Source organism: Gopherus flavomarginatus, chromosome 9 (genome assembly GCF_025201925.1).
Source record: "Gopherus flavomarginatus isolate rGopFla2 chromosome 9, rGopFla2.mat.asm, whole genome shotgun sequence".
NCBI classification, from domain to species: domain Eukaryota; kingdom Metazoa; phylum Chordata; order Testudines; family Testudinidae; genus Gopherus; species Gopherus flavomarginatus.
The window spans coordinates 77,180,053-77,199,495 of record NC_066625.1 but is presented as its reverse complement, the minus strand read 5'-3'; the positions used below and the strand labels follow the sequence as shown (position 1 = coordinate 77,199,495).

General features: G+C 54.9%; 1 protein-coding gene across 2 annotated transcripts in view; it reads left to right on the top strand.

The window, feature by feature from the left end:
* WDR93 (WD repeat domain 93) overlaps positions 1-18,822 on the top strand; it is a 29,796-nt gene extending 10,974 nt beyond the window's left edge. For both annotated transcript variants that reach the window (XM_050967814.1, XM_050967812.1), the window contains 8 exons: positions 1,796-1,882; positions 9,104-9,235; positions 10,531-10,726; positions 11,406-11,466; positions 12,031-12,187; positions 13,374-13,557; positions 14,939-16,483; positions 17,178-18,822. In XM_050967814.1, the coding sequence (XP_050823771.1) occupies positions 1,796-1,882; positions 9,104-9,235; positions 10,531-10,726; positions 11,406-11,466; positions 12,031-12,187; positions 13,374-13,557; positions 14,939-15,038 (917 nt within the window). In that variant the 3' untranslated portion in view covers positions 15,039-16,483; positions 17,178-18,822. The remainder of the gene's footprint in view (positions 1-1,795; positions 1,883-9,103; positions 9,236-10,530; positions 10,727-11,405; positions 11,467-12,030; positions 12,188-13,373; positions 13,558-14,938; positions 16,484-17,177) is intronic.
* The last annotated feature ends 621 nt before the right edge of the window (positions 18,823-19,443 follow it).

Sequence of the window (19,443 nt, the reverse complement as noted above, 5' to 3'; positions counted from 1 at the left end):
CATTGCTTACTGCCTTCTGCCGGTTCATGATTCAGCAGTGAAGCTCTCTGTCTGTGTCTAGCCATCTTGGTTTATAATTCAGCAGCCACAGAAACTGGTGCAACAGATGTTCCCAGTTGGTGATGCATGGAGAGTTGGCTCTTTTCTTCTTCTCAGATGAGAGCAAGAGGGTGGAAGTGGGAGAAACAGAAGAGCAAAAGGTGCCCATGAAGTTAATTGTCCCTTGTGAAGAAGAGTTCTTATTGCACTAAAGAAGCCCTGTAATGGGGCAACAATTCACCTTGCAGCACCTCCTGCTGGTTGTCCAGGGAATTAGCTCTCCAGCCTTTGGAGCACCCTCTGCAGGCCCAAGTCTCACCTGTCACTGGCCCTCGTGTCCCTCCCAGACCCCAGTGCCCTTTTCCCTTGGGTGCTGCCCCCTGGAAGTACCCTTTCAGCTCTCTGAGTCTCCTCTCCCAGGGGAATCCCCTATCCCCACCTCAAGGTATGGCTACTGCCAGTCACCATCTAGCTCCCACCCACTGAGGCAGACTGCAGTGTATATACCATTCATCACTGGCAAAGGGGGGTTTGGACCTGCTGCCTTTGCCTACCCCAGACTATCCCTCTGTAGCCCCAGTACCTGTTTTGGCCTTTAGCAAGGCCTGCAGCCTGGGGGTTCTGCCAGCTGAAGCACCCCAGCTCCTTTAGCCTTTCCCCTGCCCCACCCCAGGTACCTTGCTCAGCTCCCAGGCAGCCAGGCTCTTCTCCCTCAAGAGCTAGAGGGAGAATCCTCTCAGCACCTGGCTTCACTGGCCTTTATAGGGCCAGCTATGGTCTGATTGGGGCATGGTCACAGCTGTGGCTGTTTCCCCAATCAGCCAAGGCTTGCTTCTGTCCCTAGCAGCAGCCCTCATGCAGCCTCAGCCCTGTCCCCGGGACTGATTTCAAGCCCTTCAGGGCAGAAGCAAGTGACCACCCCGCTACAAGCCCCAAATCCATAAATGCTTTTCCTCGGTACTCTATCAGATGGATGCTCTGGGTTTGCGAATGACAGAGAGGCAGGGCCAGGTGATGGGGAATGGGAGGGAAGGTCTCCTGAGTCAATCTCCCTGTTAATATGTCACTCCCCCTATGGATACAATTGGGAACACCCCGTGCTCCTGACTGGTTGAGTCACTGTGGCAGCTTGGCTGCTGTGGAATTCTGGGATGCAGTGAAAGAAACAGCTTCCTCTCGCTGACCTAGCTGGTGTCACCAGCATTTTAACCAGCGGTTCCTGTCCTCAGGCAGGTCAGCAAGTGGCACCAGTGCATTAGCCTGTCATCTTTGTGCCAACGTCTCATCACTCAAACCAGCTGTGTGGCCCAGGCCCCAAGGAAGTTGTCATAGGTCAGGTGGCTGCTGCTCCCAGTATATGCTGGCACTGGGGGCATGGCTGTTGAAGGCAGAGGGGCATAGTTCTCATACCACTGCACAACAAATTTCTCTCACCAAACACTTCTGTGTCCCCAGTGGTTGATTGGGCTTCCTGCTGCCTGGACCACCTCTTGTAATGGGGACTGCCAGGTGTTGGGGAGGGGCTGACATAGGCAGTCAGAACAGACAGGCAGGGAAAAAATATCACCAGGAATAAGAACTTTTGTTCTATTTCTGGCTCTGAATGAGCAACTCCAAGGGATGCGGGGTCCAGACAAGTTTCTCCAGCGTGCTGATGCAGCTGGCACAGGAGACTTCTCTGTGTAGCTCGGATTCCCTCAATCAAGGCTTTCGAGCTGCCCACTCCCCTCTCCTTTCTCTGATCTCCCTCTTCCAGATGTGCCCACTGGCATCAGTGTGCATTGGAATGGAAGCCACAATCTCTGCCTGTATTTACTCACCCGGCTATCAAAGGAGAAAACGGGTAAGAAGCGAAAGGGGGGGGGCAGGAGGGTACTTATTTTCAGACTGCTGCTGTAGACTTCAAAAAAGACGGTTACTCACCTTTGTAACTGTTGTTCTTCGAGATGTGTTGCTCACATCCATTCCAGTTAGGTGTGCGCGCCGCGCGTGCACGTTCGTCGGAAACTTTTTACCCTAGCAACTCCAGTGGGCCGGCAGGTCGCCCCCTGGAGTGGCGCCGCCATGGCGCCCAATATATATCCCTGCCGGCCCACCCGCTCCTCAGTTCCTTCTTGCCGGCGACTCCGACAGTGGGGAAGGAGGGCGGGTGTGGAATGGATGTGAGCAACACATCTCGAAGAACAACAGTTACAAAGGTGAGTAACCGTCTTTTCTTCTTCGAGTGATTGCTCACATCCATTCCAGTTAGGTGAATCCCAAGCCATACCTAGGCGGTGGGGTCGGAGCGAGAAGTCGCGGCATGGAGCACAGCAGATCCGAAGGCCGCATCCTCTCTAGACTGCTGGACCAGGGCGTAGTGGGAAGCAAAGGTGTGGACCGATGACCAGGTCGCTGCCCGACAGATTTCCTGGATGGGCACACGGGCGAGGAAAGCCAGCGACGACGCCTGCGCCCTGGTAGAATGCGCAGTCACACGGCCCGTAGGGACGTGGGCCAAGTCATAGCAGGTCCTGATGCAGGACGTTACCCAAGAGGATAACCTCTGGGAGGAGATAGGAAGCCCTTTCATGCGGTCCGCTACTGCCACGAAAAGCTGGGGGGATTTGCGGAAGGGCTTGGTCCTCTCCACGTAGAACGCGAGAGCCCTACGGACATCAAGCGAGTGGAGCTGCTGCTCCCTGCCTGAGGAGTGAGGTTTCGGGAAAAAAACCGGGAGGAATATCTCTTGGTTGACGTGGAAGGCTGAGACCACCTTGGGGAGAAAAGCAGGGTGTGGTCTCAGCTGCACCTTGTCCTTGTGGAAGACCGTATATGGGGGGTCTACCACAAGAGCCCGGAGTTCCGACACCCGTCTAGCTGAGGTGATAGCTACTAGAAAGGCCGTCTTCCAAGAGAGATAAAGCAGGGAGCAAGTAGCTAACGGCTCAAAGGGGGGCCCCATGAGTCGAGACAACACCAGGTTAAGATCCCAGGTTGGAGCAGGGGGACGGACGTTAGGGTATAAACGTTCCAGCCCCTTAAGGAATCTAGACACTGTCGGGTGGGAAAAAACAGAGTGACCATCCGCACCCGGGTGAAAGGTGGAGATAGCCGCTAGGTGGACTCGTAACGACGATATGGCCAGACCTTGCCCTTTGAGGGACCAAATGTAGTCTAAGATGTTGGCTACTGAAACTTCCATAGGGCGGAGATTTCTCTCCACGCACCAACAGGAGAAACGCTTCCATTTGGCCAAATACGTCGCCCTTGTGGACGGCTTTCTGCTGCCCAAGAGCACCTCCCTCACCGGCGTGGAACAGCGCAGCTCAGAGCCAGTCAGCCACGCAGGAGCCACGCCGCTAGGTGCAGCGACTGCAGGTCCGGGTGACAGAGGGTCCCGTGCTCCTGGGTAATCAGGTCCGGATGAAGGGGCAGGGGAACTGGGTCGGCTATGGCCAGGTCCAGCAGCATGGGGTACCAGTGCTGTCTGGGCCACGCCGGGGCTACCATGATCACATGAGCCCTGTCCCTGCGCACCTTCAGAAGGACCCTGTGGACCAACGGGAATGGGGGAAATGCATAGTACAGGTGGGTCGACCACTGGATGAGGAAGGCATCCGCTATCGACCCGGGTTCCCTGCCCTGAAAGGAGCAGAACGCTTGGCACTTCCTGTTCCCCTTGGCCGCGAAGAGGTCCACCCGGGGATAACCCCACCTCCGGAAGATGGAGAGGGCGACGTCCGGGCGAAGGGACCACTCGTGTGACAGGAAGGATCTGCTCAATCGATCCGCCAGCGTGTTCCGTACTCCGGGGAGGAAGGAAGCCATGAGGTGAATGGAGTGGGCTACACAAAAGTCCCAGAGTCGTATCGCCTCGTGGCACAGGGAGGAGGACCTGGTGCCGCCCTGCTTGTTGATATAATACATGGTCGTCGTGTTGTCGGTGAACACCGCGACACAACGACCCTGGAGCTGATGACAGAACGTTTGACAAGCAAGACGGACCGCTCTCAACTCCCGCATGTTGATGTGTAGCCCCACCTCCTCCTGGGACCACAGGCCCTGCGTCCTCAGGGTCCCTGCGTGGGCCCCCCAGCCGAGATCTGAGGCATCTGTTGTTAGGGACACCGAGGGCTGAGATGGGTGGAAGGGGAGACCCGCACACAACACTGACTGGTCCAGCCACCAGCCGAGAGAATCTAAGACCCTCTGGGGGATCGTGATTAACATATCTAGTGGCTGTCTTGTCGGCCTGTAATGACTGATGAGCCACAACTGGAGTGGCCTCATGCGGAGCCGAGCGTAATTGGTCACGAAAGTACAGGCCGCCATGTGGCCTAACAGGGTTAGACACGTCCTCACTGACGTCAGGGGGGCTGTCTGTAGTCGTTGCACGATTGCCGACAAGGCCTGGAACCGCTGCAATGGCAGCAAGGCCCTGCCCACAGTGGCGTCCAGGACGGCCCCGATGAATTCCACCCTTTGTGTGGGGGCCAGGGTGGACTTGTCTGTGTTCACCAAGAGGCCCAGAGTGGCGAACATGCCGGTGATCACACGGACATGGTTGCAGACTTGTTGTTCCGACGTGCCCCGAATCAACCAATCGTCTAGATACGGGAACACGTGGATACGACTGCGCCGAAGCTGCGCCACAACAACTGCCATGCATTTCGTAAACACTCTCGGGGCCGTGGACAAGCCAAATGGGAGGACTGCAAATTGGTAATGCAGAGACCCCACAAGGAAGCGAAGGAAACGTCTGTGGGGTGGCCAGATAGCAATGTGGAAATACGCGTCCTGCATGTCGAGGGCGGCGTACCAGTCTCCCGGATCCAGGGATGGGATAATGGTCCCCAAGGAAACCATGCGGAACTTCAACTTCACCAGGTACTTGTTGAGCTCTCGCAGGTCGAGGATGGGCCTGAGGCCTCCCTTGGCCTTGGGGATCAGAAAGTAGCGGGAATAAAACCCCTTGCCTTGCTCGTTCTCCGGCACCGCCTCTATAGCCCCTTTGCGGAGGAGCGTCTGCACCTCCTGCCGAAGGAATTGCTCATGAGAGGGGTCCCTGAAGAGGGACGAGGAAGGGGGGCGGGGAGGAGGAAATGAAACAAACTGCAGGCGGTATCCCGACTGCACCGTGCGTAAAACCCAGCGGTCTGATGTTATTAGGGACCACGCCGGGAGGAAAAAAGAAAGGCGGTTGGAAAACGGGGGGACAGGATCCAATGGGGAAACTGTTACTGCGCCCTCGGGCGCACCTTCAAAATGAAGGCTTGGGACCAGGCGGGGGCTTAGAGGAGCCTTGGTTTTGGCCCCCTTGGTTCCCCGAATGTCTGCGCCTTCCGTTCCTGCCGCGGCGCCTGTTAAGGTCCTGCCGCTGGCGGAACTGGAGATACGGCCTGCGCTGTTGTTGCTGTTGCTGCGGCCGGAAGGGTCTGCGCTGCGTCACTGGAGTGTGCATCCCCAGTGACCTCATGATGACGCGGTTGTCTTTTAGATTCTTTAGTCTAGGGTCTGTCTTATCCGAAAACAGCCCTTGGCCTTCAAAAGGAAGGTCCTGTATTGTGTGCTGGAGCTCCGGCGGAAGGCCGGAAACCTGCAGCCAGGAGAGGCGACGCATTGTTACACCCGACGCGAGGGTACGGGCAGCCGAATCCGCAGCGTCCAGAGAGGCTTGCAAGGACGTGCGTGCGACCCTCTTGCCTTCCTCTAAGATGGCCGCAAACTCCTGACGAGCGTCTTGTGGCAACAGCTCCTTGAATTTGTCTGCTGCCACCCAGGAGTTAAAGGCGTATCTACTTAACAGGGCCTGTTGGTTGGAGACCCTGAGTTGCAGCGCCCCCGCCGAGTACACCTTACGGCCGAGGAGGTCCATCCGCCTAGCCTCCCTGGATTTGGGGGCTGGAGCCTCCTGGCCATGACGCTCCTTATCATTGACAGATTGGACCACCAGGGAACACGGAGTCGGGTGTACGTGGAGGTACTCGTAGCCCTTAGAAGGAGCCATGTACTTCCTCTCGACGCCCTTCGCAGTGGGAGGAATGGAGGCCGGGGACTGCCAGATGGTGGTGGCGTTGGCCTGGATGGTCCGTATGAACGGCAGGGCGACCCTGGTGGGAGCGTCTGCGGAGAGGATGGTGACAATAGGGTCCTCTACCTCCGAGACCTCCTCGGCTTGTAGACTCAGGTTTTGGGCTACTCGCCGGAGGAGGTCCTGGTGCGCCCTGAGGTCCAGCGGGGGGGGGCTGTTGGAGGAGGTCCCAGCCACCGCTTCATCAGGGGAAGAAGATGAGGAGACCCCCGGCAAGAGGGTGTCTGAAGGGGGGTCTCCCTCGGCCCTCGCCTCTGCCTCAGGAGCCAAAGTGGAGTCCTGTTGCTTGGATCCTTCCTCCCCATCCGGGGAGGGAGGGGGGCGAGACAACGAGGCCTCAGGTGCCCTGCGCTCTGCAGTCGGCGGCCTAGCAGGGAGCTGTTGGGGGCCCTGGGCCTGATGATACGCCCAGGGTGTCCAGAAACCCCATTGCTGTGGGGCTGCGTCCTGCTGTGGAGGCTCGCTGAACAGCGCCGCCTGCCGGTCGGTGCCCAGCGCGTACCCACTGTCCGCCAGCGAAGACACGGACGGCTGCCTCGAGGGCCATGGCGGAGCGGACCCTGGATGGTAATGGTCCGCGCGGGCCGGCACGGGCGATCTTCTCGGTGCCGGGGACCGGTGCCGGGAGTCGTAACGGTGCCGGGAGCGGGACCGAGTTCTGCCACGGTGCCGGGATCTGGATCGGTACCGGGCGCCGCTTCGGTGCCGGGATCGGGACCTGCCACCGGTTCGGTACCGGGAGGTCGACCGGGACCGGGACCTGCCACCAGCTCGGCGCCGGGAGGTCGACCGGTGCGGCGAACGTCTGGATCGGCTCCTGGACTCGCGGTGCCGGTAACGGCGGCTGGAGTCCGACCGCGATCGTCTCGGTGTCGACCGGCGCCGCGAGTGCGACCGGTACCGCTGAGGGGAGCGGTGCCGGGACTGCGAGCGGCGGCGGGATCTGGAGCGACCCTGACGTCGGGACCTGGAGCGAGAACGAGAGTCCCGGGACGGTGCCGACATCATAGGCTTGCCTCTGGACACAACCCGCACCGGAGGTACCGGGGGTGGTAGCTGCGTGGGCTCGGTCAGGGCTATGAGGTCCCGTGCCGAGGCGAAGGCCTCTGGTGTAGATGGCACCACTATCTCAACCCCAGATGTCATGGGGGAGCTTGGCGGCACCGGACTCGACGGACCCGCCGGGCCCGGAGTCGACGGTGCCGGCGGGGCCGCGGCCGATACTGAGGCCGGGCGCTCCACTCGGGTGTGCCTGGCCGGAGTAGTGGACTTCGACGGCCTAGGCTCTGTCCCCGGTGCCGGAGAAGGTCGGTGCCGGGGAGTCTTCTCGGTGCCGGTGCGATCCGGTGCCGGCGCCGACATCACGGCCTGCGAAGCCGCCGGGTCAAGTGCCGCTTCCAGGAGGAGAGTCCGGAGCCTTTGATCCCTCTCCTTCTTAGTCCTTGGCTTAAAAGCCTTGCAGATGCGGCACTTGTCGGATCTATGCGATTCCCCCAGGCACTTCAGGCACGCGTCGTGGGGGTCGCTCGTGGGCATAGGCTTCTTGCAGGCCGCACACTGCTTGAAGCCCGGCGAACCAGGCATGAGCCCGGTGCCGGGTGCCGGGAAGGGCTAAGCCCCCGGCGAAAAACTATTTACAACTACTTAACACTTAACTACTACTATCTAACTAACAGTCTAATTAACAACTACAATAGAGATAACGATAGAAAAACAAGGAGAGCTAGGGACGTGGAGGACAGCTATGCCGCGCTCCACAGTTCCAACGACCGACACGGCGGTAAGAAGGAACTGAGGAGCGGGTGGGCCGGCAGGGATATATATTGGGCGCCATGGCGGCGCCACTCCAGGGGGCGACCTGCCGGCCCACTGGAGTTGCTAGGGTAAAAAGTTTCCGACGAACGTGCACGCGCGGCGCGCACACCTAACTGGAATGGATGTGAGCAATCACTCGAAGAAGAAGAAAGTGATTGTACTTAAAAGCTTTTCCCTTTAACCCTGCACTGGCAGGAGATCTTCTGACCTTTCCCAATAGGGCCCCCCTAGGATCTTCCTGACCCGAAAAGGGCCCCCACTGTTAGGCTGACATGTCCCAGAGGGCATGGCCTCTGACCTTTTCCATACCTTTTGCCCTGGTAGGGCACTGTGTGTTTGTCCCCATGGAGCTCAGTCTCCCACAGCCTCAGCATTTCTGAGTCAATAATTCACAGCAACCAGCAGAGCTCACAGCAGAGAGGAAAACTGGGGCTGACCAGAGAGTGCTTCCACCCTGCCCAGGTATGAGGAAGAGGCTTAAGGGCTAAAAGTCCCACGACACCAGGAAGGAGATTGTTTTCCCAGACACATTGGGATGGGAATCCTGTAAAAGCAGCATCCTTAACCCCAGGGCTGGGGGCCAGGGAGTACTTTATTTCACTCTCGGTTGGCCAATGTTGAGAAGGGGTCAAGCCAGCTTTCAGGGCTGCCCGGGGGTGGGGGGCAAGTGGGGCAATTTGTCCTGGGCCCCACAGGGGCCCCATGAGCCCTGGCCTAGCAGCGGTCCAGGTCTTTGGCAGCATTTCGGTGGCGGGGGGCCCTTCAGTGCTGTTGAAGACACGGAGCGACTGAAGGGCCCCCGCCACCGAAGCCCCAGACTGCTGTCAGGTGAGTACAAGCACCGAGCTCCCCTGCTTTGCCCCAGGCCCCCTGAATCCTCTGGGCAGCCCTGCCAGCTTTTATTAGCTAGAAGAAGTGAAACATAAGAGAGGAGAGGAACTGGCCCCATGATTCACACTTCTCCATTAGGCCAGGGTGGCAGCTGGATGGTGAGGATTTCCAGATGGACAGTGTCCCAAATGAGGCCACTACAGCAGGCAGCTCCTGATCTGCACCCATTGTACTCAGCCCAAGAAGGCTAACACACACCAGAGGCTGATGTTTGTGGTTGAGGGGGACTCCCCATCTCCCTGAAGATGAGGCTCAGCTGTTCAGAGGCCATGCTTCTCACTCCAGATGCTGAGATCAAACCTGACACTGTCTGGCCATGTGCCGCTCCAATCACCAGCTCAGCTGTCACCTCCTGCTCCTCTTACATGGCTCTGGCATGTGAAGATGGGATGATAATGGTGTGGGACAGATGTCTAGGTGAGCTCTCCCATTGCTGGAATTGATGGGTACCTATGGGAGGCTGACGGGGATTCTCTCTCTTGGGACTTGAGGGTCTGGATGTGCCAGCTGGGGATCACAGAGGGGTTTTCAAGAACATTTTCCAAAAAAAACCTGCAGGCTCGCTGGTTCCCTAGCAACATGTGGCCAAACATCTCAGGTGCCTTAGCTGAGTAGCGGAGTCTCTCATGTCACAGGGCCTGAGTTTTCAGGGGCCAGTTCCAGTTCTGACAGAACTATCCCCTGTCCTGCAAGAGGACAGTGAAATCAAAATGTCTTTGGGGCTGGCCAACGGTTATGTTTCCAGCAGTTAAGGCTATAAATGCCTAAGGTGACAAGATGAGATGAAGAAAATATCAGGACGGGGGGGGGGGGGGGGGGGGAGTGTGTCCGCCAGCGGAGCAAAAAAAAAAAAAAAAGCCAAGTGGTGGCAGTGGAGCAAAAAAAAAAAAAAAAAAAAGTCAAATGCTGCAGGCAGAGCAAAAAGAACAAAACAAAAAACCAGTGCTGCCAGCAGAGCACAATATCATCCCAACCAAAGATCGGTCAGGACATGGGACAACCACCCAAATATCGGGACGGTCCTGATTTTTATCGGGAAGTCTGGTCACCCTATAAGTGCCCTGCCTGAATGTTTTGGGGACATTCCTCCATTTGGACAACAAGGCCTCATGCTATTTGTGGGGCTGGAGCAGTGTCAGCACATCATGACCTTACGATTTACTATGACAGGTTCACAGCATCACTGGGCTGTGATGCAATGACTGTCCCAGAGCAAAGTTCAAGAGCACACCCTACTCTGTACTTGGGCCAGTCCTGCAACTGCACTGGGGCAGGCCACAGTCCCACCCAAATCCATTGGTGATGCAGTGTCAGCATGCTGTGATACTGCACCGCCACGTGGCAATGTAAAGACTGCGTCCGTCAGTCCAAAGCTGAGAAGGTGGATACCCTACCATGCTGCGCCATAGCCAGGAGGACTGCAGGCAAAATGAGCCCAAAACAGAACCTGGCCCAGTTCCTAGCCAAGCCAGTAAGATGGAGCTATGCTCAACTTCCCTCCCATACAAGTCACTAGCTCTCTATAGTAATAACAGAGGTGCCCATTAGTTCAGCCTGGGAGGCATGGAACCATGCTGAGCTCCCTTCAAATGGAGATCACCTCCTTGGTGCCAGGCTGAGTCACTCTCAGGTGGAAGCCAGATTCAGTGCTGGCCCCTGTATCTCCAAACTGGTGTTTGTTTCTGACTTTTGGGTGCTTGTGCCTTTCCCAGGATTCCCACTAGCTGTGACTGCCCTTCCAGAGGGATGTCTCAGCCGCACCATCCACTTCCTGCAGACATCTGCAGCCCCAAGGGACCAGCTGCCTAGGCCCAAAGTGCAGCTTCTGGTGCTGTGTACGGATGGGTCCCTCCACCTGGTTACAGTGTCAGGGCCCAGAGAGTCCAGGACCGTGCTCCTGGCAGACAGGTGAGGTGGGTTCTGCTAGGCCCCAGGGAGGTTGGTCACAGGCCAGATCAATTGTCTCAGTGGCGTGGTGGGGGTTCCCCTTTGCTAGAAGGGAGTTGCAAACACTTCCCCTCCCCTTGTGGGAGACCCCACCACTGTCTTTGGAGAGGCGGGAATCCACGCAGCAAACTCTTCCACCCCATTATCGGTACCAAACACTCAACCTTAGCAGCAACAGTCACTTTGTTTAGCAATACACAATCACAGTCCATCAGGCATGGATCGGGGCATCTCCTTCCCTCTGAGCTCTGGCTGATGCCCAGTGTGACACAGGCTCATGAGACCACAGGCTCAGGCTGCCCTTTGGCTTGTCCCCACAGCTCTGCCTGGAGCCATAACTCAGCCAGCATTGTCCCTGCAGTAGCCGCCGCAAAGTGTTGCTGGTGCCTGGAGAGCTTGGAACAGAAGTTGGGGTGAAATTCCTTGTCTTGTGCCTGCCCGTCTCCTGTTTGCTCATGCTCCTGCCAATCAGAGCTTTGAGGGTAGGGCCAGCTCCCAGTTTGCTGATCTCAGTAGGGCAGCATTTGGCCTAAATCCCCCGTGAACCCCTGTGTCATGCACTGCAGCTCTCGCTCTCCCAGCTCCTCAAAGTGCTATGTCTGCTCCCAAGCAGCATCCTAAGGGTGGGTTTATTTTACAGGGCTGAGGACCCAGATCAGACCATCAGCGCAGTAGCACCGATTCCAGCCTTTCCTGGTGCAGTGAGTGTTGCAAGTCATGCCCTCTAGGGTTCTATGTCCTCTGAAGAGCATGACTGTGCAGTAGGGTCTGGGGGGCACAACACTAGCAGCTGGCCCCAGGCACCAAGCGCTGAGGTGAGGGCTGAGCGGCAGCACCCCCAGGAAATCCCCAACCTTGGAGGTATGGAGAGGTCACAAGGCAAGTCCAGCCCACCCAGTTATAAACTCCAGGTGGCAAGTGGAGCCCTGTGACCAGTGGAGATGGACAGTCGTTTCAAAACAGGCACAAGGACCTTGTGGAAAATAAAGGGTTAAAAGCATCTGGCTAGAGCCAGCCCAAGTGCAGCAAGCACTGAGCAAGCTGTGCTCTGCTGTTCACCTCAAACCTGACCCACAGCGTTTCTGCTGTTGCAGCCCTGGGTTCTCCACACACCTCTGGCCCATGCACCTCATTTCCAGTCTGCAGGGTTCCTGCAGCCCACTAAGGCTTTCAGGGCTTTCTCCTGCCCCAGTCCCAGCCAAGGGCAATGGGAATGGCCCTGCAAGTGCTCTCCATGCAGCTCCTATGCCCTGTTGCTCTTTCAGGTGCTGGTGTTCTCCTGGGATGGCACAGTGTGCCTCACAGACACTGCCACGCCACAGACCGTTTGCCACTTCATCACCCCACCCTCTCACACAGTAGCAGCCCCCTGGCAACCAGTGTTTACCGTGGATGCCACTAACCAATGCCTGCTCCTCCGAGGTAGGGAGTCTGACACAGAAGGGAATGGGTGGAGGGAACTACCTGCTACCATGCACTCCTGTCACAGGTGGGAGGGGAAAGGGGGCCCTGGATCTCCAGCTCCTGCCAAGGAGTTTCAAGTTAGCAAGTCCTAGGAGATAGAAGGGTCAACTCACAATATGAAATGGGGGTGGGGTTTCCCGGTGTGGCTACCAGATCTGCACAACCTACCCTGGACACTAGGCCAATTAGCATTGCTGTGCGACATCTGTGCACCGTTATCTGTCTGCACGCTGGCCCCACTGAAAGCTGCTCACAGGTCGGACGCTGGCCTTTCAGTGCCTCCTACTGGGGAGAGGCAGCAGGGACTGAAAGCTTTAAACATCATTGCTTGGGCCATGGGGACTGCAGTGTGTGTCCCATGCTTCAATTGCTATACAGGATGAAATGGGCCAAGGTAACAGGCTGAGTAGACTGGCTGCCTCCCCTTTCCCTGAAGCTGGTCTCCTGCTGAAGAGGGCACTGGAAATGCTGGTGCTGCTAGGATGAAACAGCAGCATTGAGGCTGAATTTTTGGTTGACTTTAGTGCTTGTATCATTCCCCGTAGGCTGGTGCAGGGGTCCTCAGCCTTACTCATAGGGTGGGCAACGTGCTAGTTGAGGGAATGTTTTTTAGACATCTCCCATCCTACTTGCCATCACCTGGCCCATCCTCCCTCCCATTCGTGATACTAGAACATCCCTTCTGGTAGTTTCTCAGATAGCCCACTGCTGCAAGTAACACTGGGAAAGTATTGATGTATTAGTAGCTTCTTCAGGATGACGTAGCAGCTGGGAACACGAGGGAGGAGGAGCCAGCACCACGTGCACAGCCAGCTCTTTGCCAGCCCCAGCATGTGCTGTGCATGCCATAGTGCCAGAACATCCATGCTGGTGGATTTCTAGCAGAGCCCACTCCAGACCTTGGCCTGTGTGGCCAGCTGGTGGCTCAGGACTATTTGGTCATTCACGGTGATCGCTGCTCTGAATGAGGCCATTCTCTTCTTCCCCTGCGGAGTAGCTTGACATCAGAGCACTTTGAGAACAGCGTACACAGATTGGTGCAGCCAGCTCTATGGTGGCCTTGGGTCACTCTTGGCCCCCTGTTACGGTTCTGCAGAATGTGCATCCTACTGAGATACCCTGTCCTCTCTTCTCTGGCGCACAGGGGATGAACAGCAGCAGCAGGCTGGTCTGCCGACACAGACCAAGGACAATCAAAGCTCCATCTTCCTTTTTTATTTTGATTCCTACCAGTCCATGAAGGTTTTCCCAGCAGTACCGGAGCCTCCTCCTGACTCCTTGCAGCACCTGCCATGGGACGAGAGATGTGACATTTTCCTCCGTGACAGGTCAGCTTTTCCCACCAGGAAGTCTGGAGTGTTGGAAGCTGGGACTTGGCTCACACTCCTGGTAGGGCAGGTCCCACCCTAGAGCACAAAGGGCCTGGTGAGGTTCCAGAATGGCCTGAGGCAGGATTGTCACTTCAGGCAGCTGGTAGGATTTGTTCTTATGTATCACTGGGGTGAGACGAGTAAACTCTGGGCTATACAGGGGGAACTGGGTCCATGCCATAGAGCAGACAGACGCTCCACCTCAAGCATCCAGCTCTGCCCCTGGGGACACTGCTCCTGCCACAAAAAGGGAGAGATTGTGGATCTCTCCAGCTGATTCTGTTTCCCCATGCACACAATTTCAGGGCAGATTCCTCCTTCATTGAACATACACAGTAGCAGCGGCGGCTCCAGGCACCAGCACTCCAAGCGCGTGCCTGGGGCAGCATGCTGCGGGGGGCACCCTGCCGGTCCCTGCGAGGGCAGCAGTCAGGCAACCTTCAGCGGCTTGCCTGTGGGAAGTGCGCCGGTCCCGTGGCTTCGGTGTACCCACTGCCAAACTGCTGCCGAATCCGCGGGACTGGCAGACCTCCCGCAGGCAGGCCACCTGTCTGCTGTGCTTGGGGTGGCAAAAAAGCTAGAGGTTTCTCTGCTTGAATAGGAACTATTGCATCTTTGATGCGGGAATGCCATCTGCTAGGCAGAGACTTTGCTCTCTCATATTGTCACTAGATGGCAGTGTTGCATCACTTACTGGATGACCTGTGTCTTGAGCTGTTACTTTTGAGAGCCTGTCTGATCCCAGTCAATGGGAATCCTTCCATTGACTTCAGTGGGCTTTGATCAGGCCTTAAGTTTGAGAGGCTGAAGCGCATATGTGCGTGAATGACCTTGCAGGTTTCTGTCACCTAGCACCTTTCTCTCTTCTTCTAGGCCTGAGCCAGGGGAGTGGCAGGCTAGCTCAGGGCACAGAGAGCCTTTCATCCCTATAGCACCAGCTCAGTAATGCCTCCCCTCCCCATAGATCTGTCCCGAGGAAAAGCCTTTCCGGCCTGCAGCTTTCTACTATGAAAATTGGGGACCCCCCCAACCCATTGCTCTGACAGTCAGAGCTCAATTCACCAACCCACAGAGGTTCAGGTTTGTAGCAGACCTTAGCTTAGTCCACAGCAGGTACACATGCAGCGCCTTCAGCTTGGCTGCTGAAATACTGGCCCATTGCAGCCCAACTCAGCGTCCGGAATGGCATGTGAAGAGGTGTCTGGCTGTTTTAGATCTCGATCTGCGTTGGAGGGCGGTGGTGAATGTGCACGGATTTATTTTAAATTGGTTCAATAGAGCCCAGAGGGCTCAAGGATGGGGAAAAACAAAGTCTGAGCCCCTGCATTCTCTTCCTTAGGCTGCAGCACCTGCCAGGACTCAGCCAGCAGGTACCCAAGTGCTGGAGCCAGCTGCGGAAGCATGCAGCCGCCCTGCAGAGGAAGAGCCAGAAGAAGTGATGGGGGCAGGAGGAGCTATAGTTCGGATCAACCTCGCAGCCCTGGTTGGCACTAGGCCCACAAGCCTGGCCTAGCACTGGCATTTTGACTGACTCTTCTCCACCTCAAGGCAGCTCATCCCACTGATTGATTTCCCCCACCTCTAACCCAAGCCCACTGATCAGCCCAGGCCAGCAGGGAGCTCCTCCTCCCCTCATTCATCAAGGATACGTGCACGATGTTGGGGCATTGTGATAGCAGTGTCTGCTCATCACAGAGAGGGACCCAGAAGACCAAGCAGTTCAGCTAGAGAACGTGCAGTGCAGCTTTGAGTCCCCTATGGACATGGAAAGTCTGAGCCTAAGCAGAAGCTTCGTCAATGCAGTTAGATCCTGTTCCTCCCTTTCAGTAAAGGCCTTCACTCTGTTTGTCTGTCTGTGGTGCTTCAGAGCATTGGCACTGAAGTGAGATTGCTCTTCTACTCCATCAGCTTTGGGGCTCCCCATAGGCTCATCCCCTTGCAATTTAACCAGCCTGGTGCCTGGGGATGGGAGAGAATAGGACTGTGAATGCAGATGGACAAAGACACCATTGTCCCACATGGTATTGGTGGCCTTTAGCAGCAACAGGGAATCCAGATGCTCCCCTGAATCACAAGTTTTATTGACCAAGGATGGGCCAACACAATGTTAGAGGCCTATGCTGGCACTGGCCATGCCTCTAGATGCTTCTTCCAGCCAGCATCACTTCTCTACCCAAACTCCAGGTGAGGAAAGTGTTGCTGTCCATCAGGATCTTCAGTCAGCCCAATGAGATCTACCCATTTATCTAGGTTCTTGGCACTGTGGTATCTGGACCCCTGCCATGGGGAAAGGATGAGGAAGAACAGAAGAGGGGGAAAGGCCTGAGAGAGATAGGAGGGAGGAGCAGAACAGTGCTGGGGGTTTGTTTGAGTTCTAGTCTTGCCTCCTTGCAACCACACTAACCCTGCCATCTAAGCAGGGAACTATACAGAGCAGTCATTATTCCCAGACTCTGTCACATGTTATGTCACGGGTGCCTACAGCCCACAGAGCTGCCTCTGTGACACTCCTGGGACTGACAGGGTGTAGGAGTAAGACTCTGGACTTGAGTCCCATGCGATAATGGAGAAATACTGACCACCTTTGGCCAGGAAATTCAGACTCCGTTCCCAGCAGTCCATGGAAGTCTAGTTATTGGTAGGACATATGGGGTTGGGCATTGCCCTCACAAACTACCTCTGCTGTTACAATCCTGAGAAAGGTTTCAGAGTAGCAGCCATGTTGTTCTTTTTGTGGATACAGACTAAGAGTACTTGTGGCACCTTAGAGACTAACAAATTTATTTCAGCATGAGCTTTCGTGAGCTACAGCTCACTTCTTCAGATGCACAGAATGGAACACACAGACAGGAGATATTTATACATGCAGAGAACATGAAACATGGTCTTTTCATGTTCTCTGTATGTATAAATATCTCCTGTCTGTGTGTTCCATTCTGTGCATCTGAAGAAGTGAGCTGTAGCTCACGAAAGCTCATGCTGAAATAAATTTGTTAGTCTCTAAGGTGCCACAAGTACTCTTAATCCTGAGAAAGTAACTTCTACACTGGGCCTTGCTGGATACCCAGAGCCAGGCAAACCTGGCTGTGCTTAGGATTTGTTCCTGTTTGATCACCAATTCTGTCTGGACCCAGCAGATGTTCCTTGGGGGAGCTATAAGAAGACTGGGTCACTCTGGACTGGAGAGGCTACTAAAAGATTCCTGGGGGCTGCATGGGTCGGGGAGAGTTAGAATAACACTCACCCACTCTGCAGGTTGCTTAGAACAGTGTTCCTCAAAGCCGGGCCACTGCTTGTTCAGGGAAAGCCCTTGGCTGGCCGGTCTGGTTTGTTTAACCTGCCGCGTCCGCACGTTCAGCCGATCGCAGCTCCCACTGGCCACAGTTTGCTGCTTCAGGCTAACGGAGTTGTGGGAAGCGGCAGCCAGTATGTCCCTCAGCCCGTGCCGCTTCTAGCGGCTCCCATTGGCCTGGAACAGTGAACCAAGGCAGGTAAACAAACTGGCCTGACCCACCAGGGGCTTTCCCTGAACAAGCGGTGGACCGGCTTTGAGAACCACTGTCTTAGAAGATGTTGAGAAGAGCAGCATCAAGCCCAGTGTTTGTTAGATGACTCCATTGAACAGCAGAGGGAGCTCAAAGAATGTGTTTTGGTTTGAGCTGATCTATGGCCCAGGTCTGCATTCCTTGTGTACTTGCAACTCCAGCTGACTTCAGTGGGCTTTGAATCAAATCAGTCCGTCCTTAGTTCTGGGGGTAAGTTTTCCAAAAGTCTGAGGCCTAGCCTGCATAAGCTGGAGGCACAATTCCATCACTAGGGTACATGGAACAAGCACAAACTGCAGCTGTGAAAGGGAGATTGCCCCTTGGGAAAGTCAGCTCTTAAAGATTTAACACTAGACGGTGCCACTACTGCCTCCTTGTGATCAGCTGTTGTCACTAGAGCAGTGGGCTGCAGACTGCTGAGTGCTTTGATTTTTTCAGTAAGCAATCTTCCCCTTTGGAGGCAGGTGGCAGATCTGGGGAGAAGAGACCAACATCCTCCAGAGATATGCAATAGAGCAGCAGTCATATTGCGTTGCAGTCAGGTTCAAATCCCACAGGCTTTCCTCAGGCATTTCTCTCTCTGACTTCAAACTGGGACGTTTTGCCCAAGTGAGGACCAAACCATTTTGCCCTGAATGTTTGTGGCCTTTATGACCTATGAGAGTAACATGCAATGGCTAGTGGGGCCCATTTCATCTATGGGGAATTTCCCCAGGAAGGTGGCAATAGAGCAGCACACTAACCGTTGGCTTTTTAAATGCAGCTTTGTCATAAATTACACCTGTGGCTAGTTCCCAGACTCTGCACAGAGATTGTGACTCAACAGCAGACAATCCTTCTGTTCCTAGTGCTACTCAGCTTGCATATGCTTCTCGTTACAGTGCATCTTAAACGTATGTGGCTGTTTACCAAAGACTTGAGCTCAGACCCTCAAGGGTATTTAGGCACCCAGCTCCAATTGAAATCAGAAGTTTGTGCCTAAAAGCCTTTAAAATATGGCCTTTGGGTCTGATCTTTTAAACACCACCAAAATGTGATTCTCACGGCCATGGTAATCCTGTTGGCTTCCAGGAGTAAGCAGCAATCGGTGGGGCCTCAGATTATTAAACAGAAGCTAGGAGAGAAGCCCAGCCTCTACAGAGCTGACCAAGACCCCAGAATGCTCTTGCAAATGCAGGAAGTCAATATAAAACCTAGCCCTGTAGAACTCTTCCCTGTGAATTTCCCCTGTTAGCGCTTGTAACTGGTTGCTCCCTCTAGTGGCTAATTTAGCCCCTCCAGATATTAGTCTTCCAAACCTCAAAGGCTCAGCATAGAATTATTGTGGCTCCCCAGTAACACCAGCCCAGGTTGAGAGATGCCAATTTTCACTGCAAGTCCCCCCACAGCCTCCCCCTGGTGTTCAATCACTTGCCCAACAGGACTCTGTTTTGGCCTAAGTTTTCATGGATGGTTTCAGCAATTTTTGGGGGGAAAAGTGTAAGGAAAACCCATTCAGCTAGCAAAGCATAGGGCATGAGTAGGAAAGAAAATGATCCTTTACACACTTAGAGAGGTTCAGATGTTTGTTTTGCCTTTCAAAACTCATTTAGCTTTAACCATTCAAAGCTGCCACCCTCACTGAGAGGTGTGTTACTAAGTGTTGGAAATAATAATGTTATTTGAAATTAATATTGCTATGGGAAACCAAACACTAATTTAACCATATATTCCTTTATTAAATCCAAAGGCCAAATGGTATTTATACAATTGCTCGAAACATGCCTACAAAGCCTAAATAATCTGCAATATACTACACCCAATACAGTAACAAAAAGTATTCGTAAGCATGTGATCAGTGTATTTACACATAGGCCAGACCTAGGGACAACAGTCTCATCCTGGCATACTCCAGCATGATAGTAGTGTCTGACAAAGAACCTTCAAATTCATATCTTTCATACCCTGCAACAAACAAACGTCAGAGCCAATTACCACATTAAAATCACTTGTTAGCTAGACAACTCATCCTATTTTTGATCCAAATAAGATTTACAATCTCCTCCCCCCCCCCCGCCAAACCAGGGTCTTTTCTGCTTAATCTCTTCCCCTCCTTCCTGCTGGCCAACAGCTTTTTCATTGCACCCTGGGTTCACATAGGATGGCGATAACACTGGTCTGTGGGATGGGAAGCTCCACGTTGGCTCCTTTTAAGAGAAGTTCTTATTGAAACCCATCTGCAGTCATCCCTATCAGTCAGAAGCCTTCTTAGACGCTTCCCCTTATTCCATTAGTTAAGCTTTGAACCAGACATCCTTCC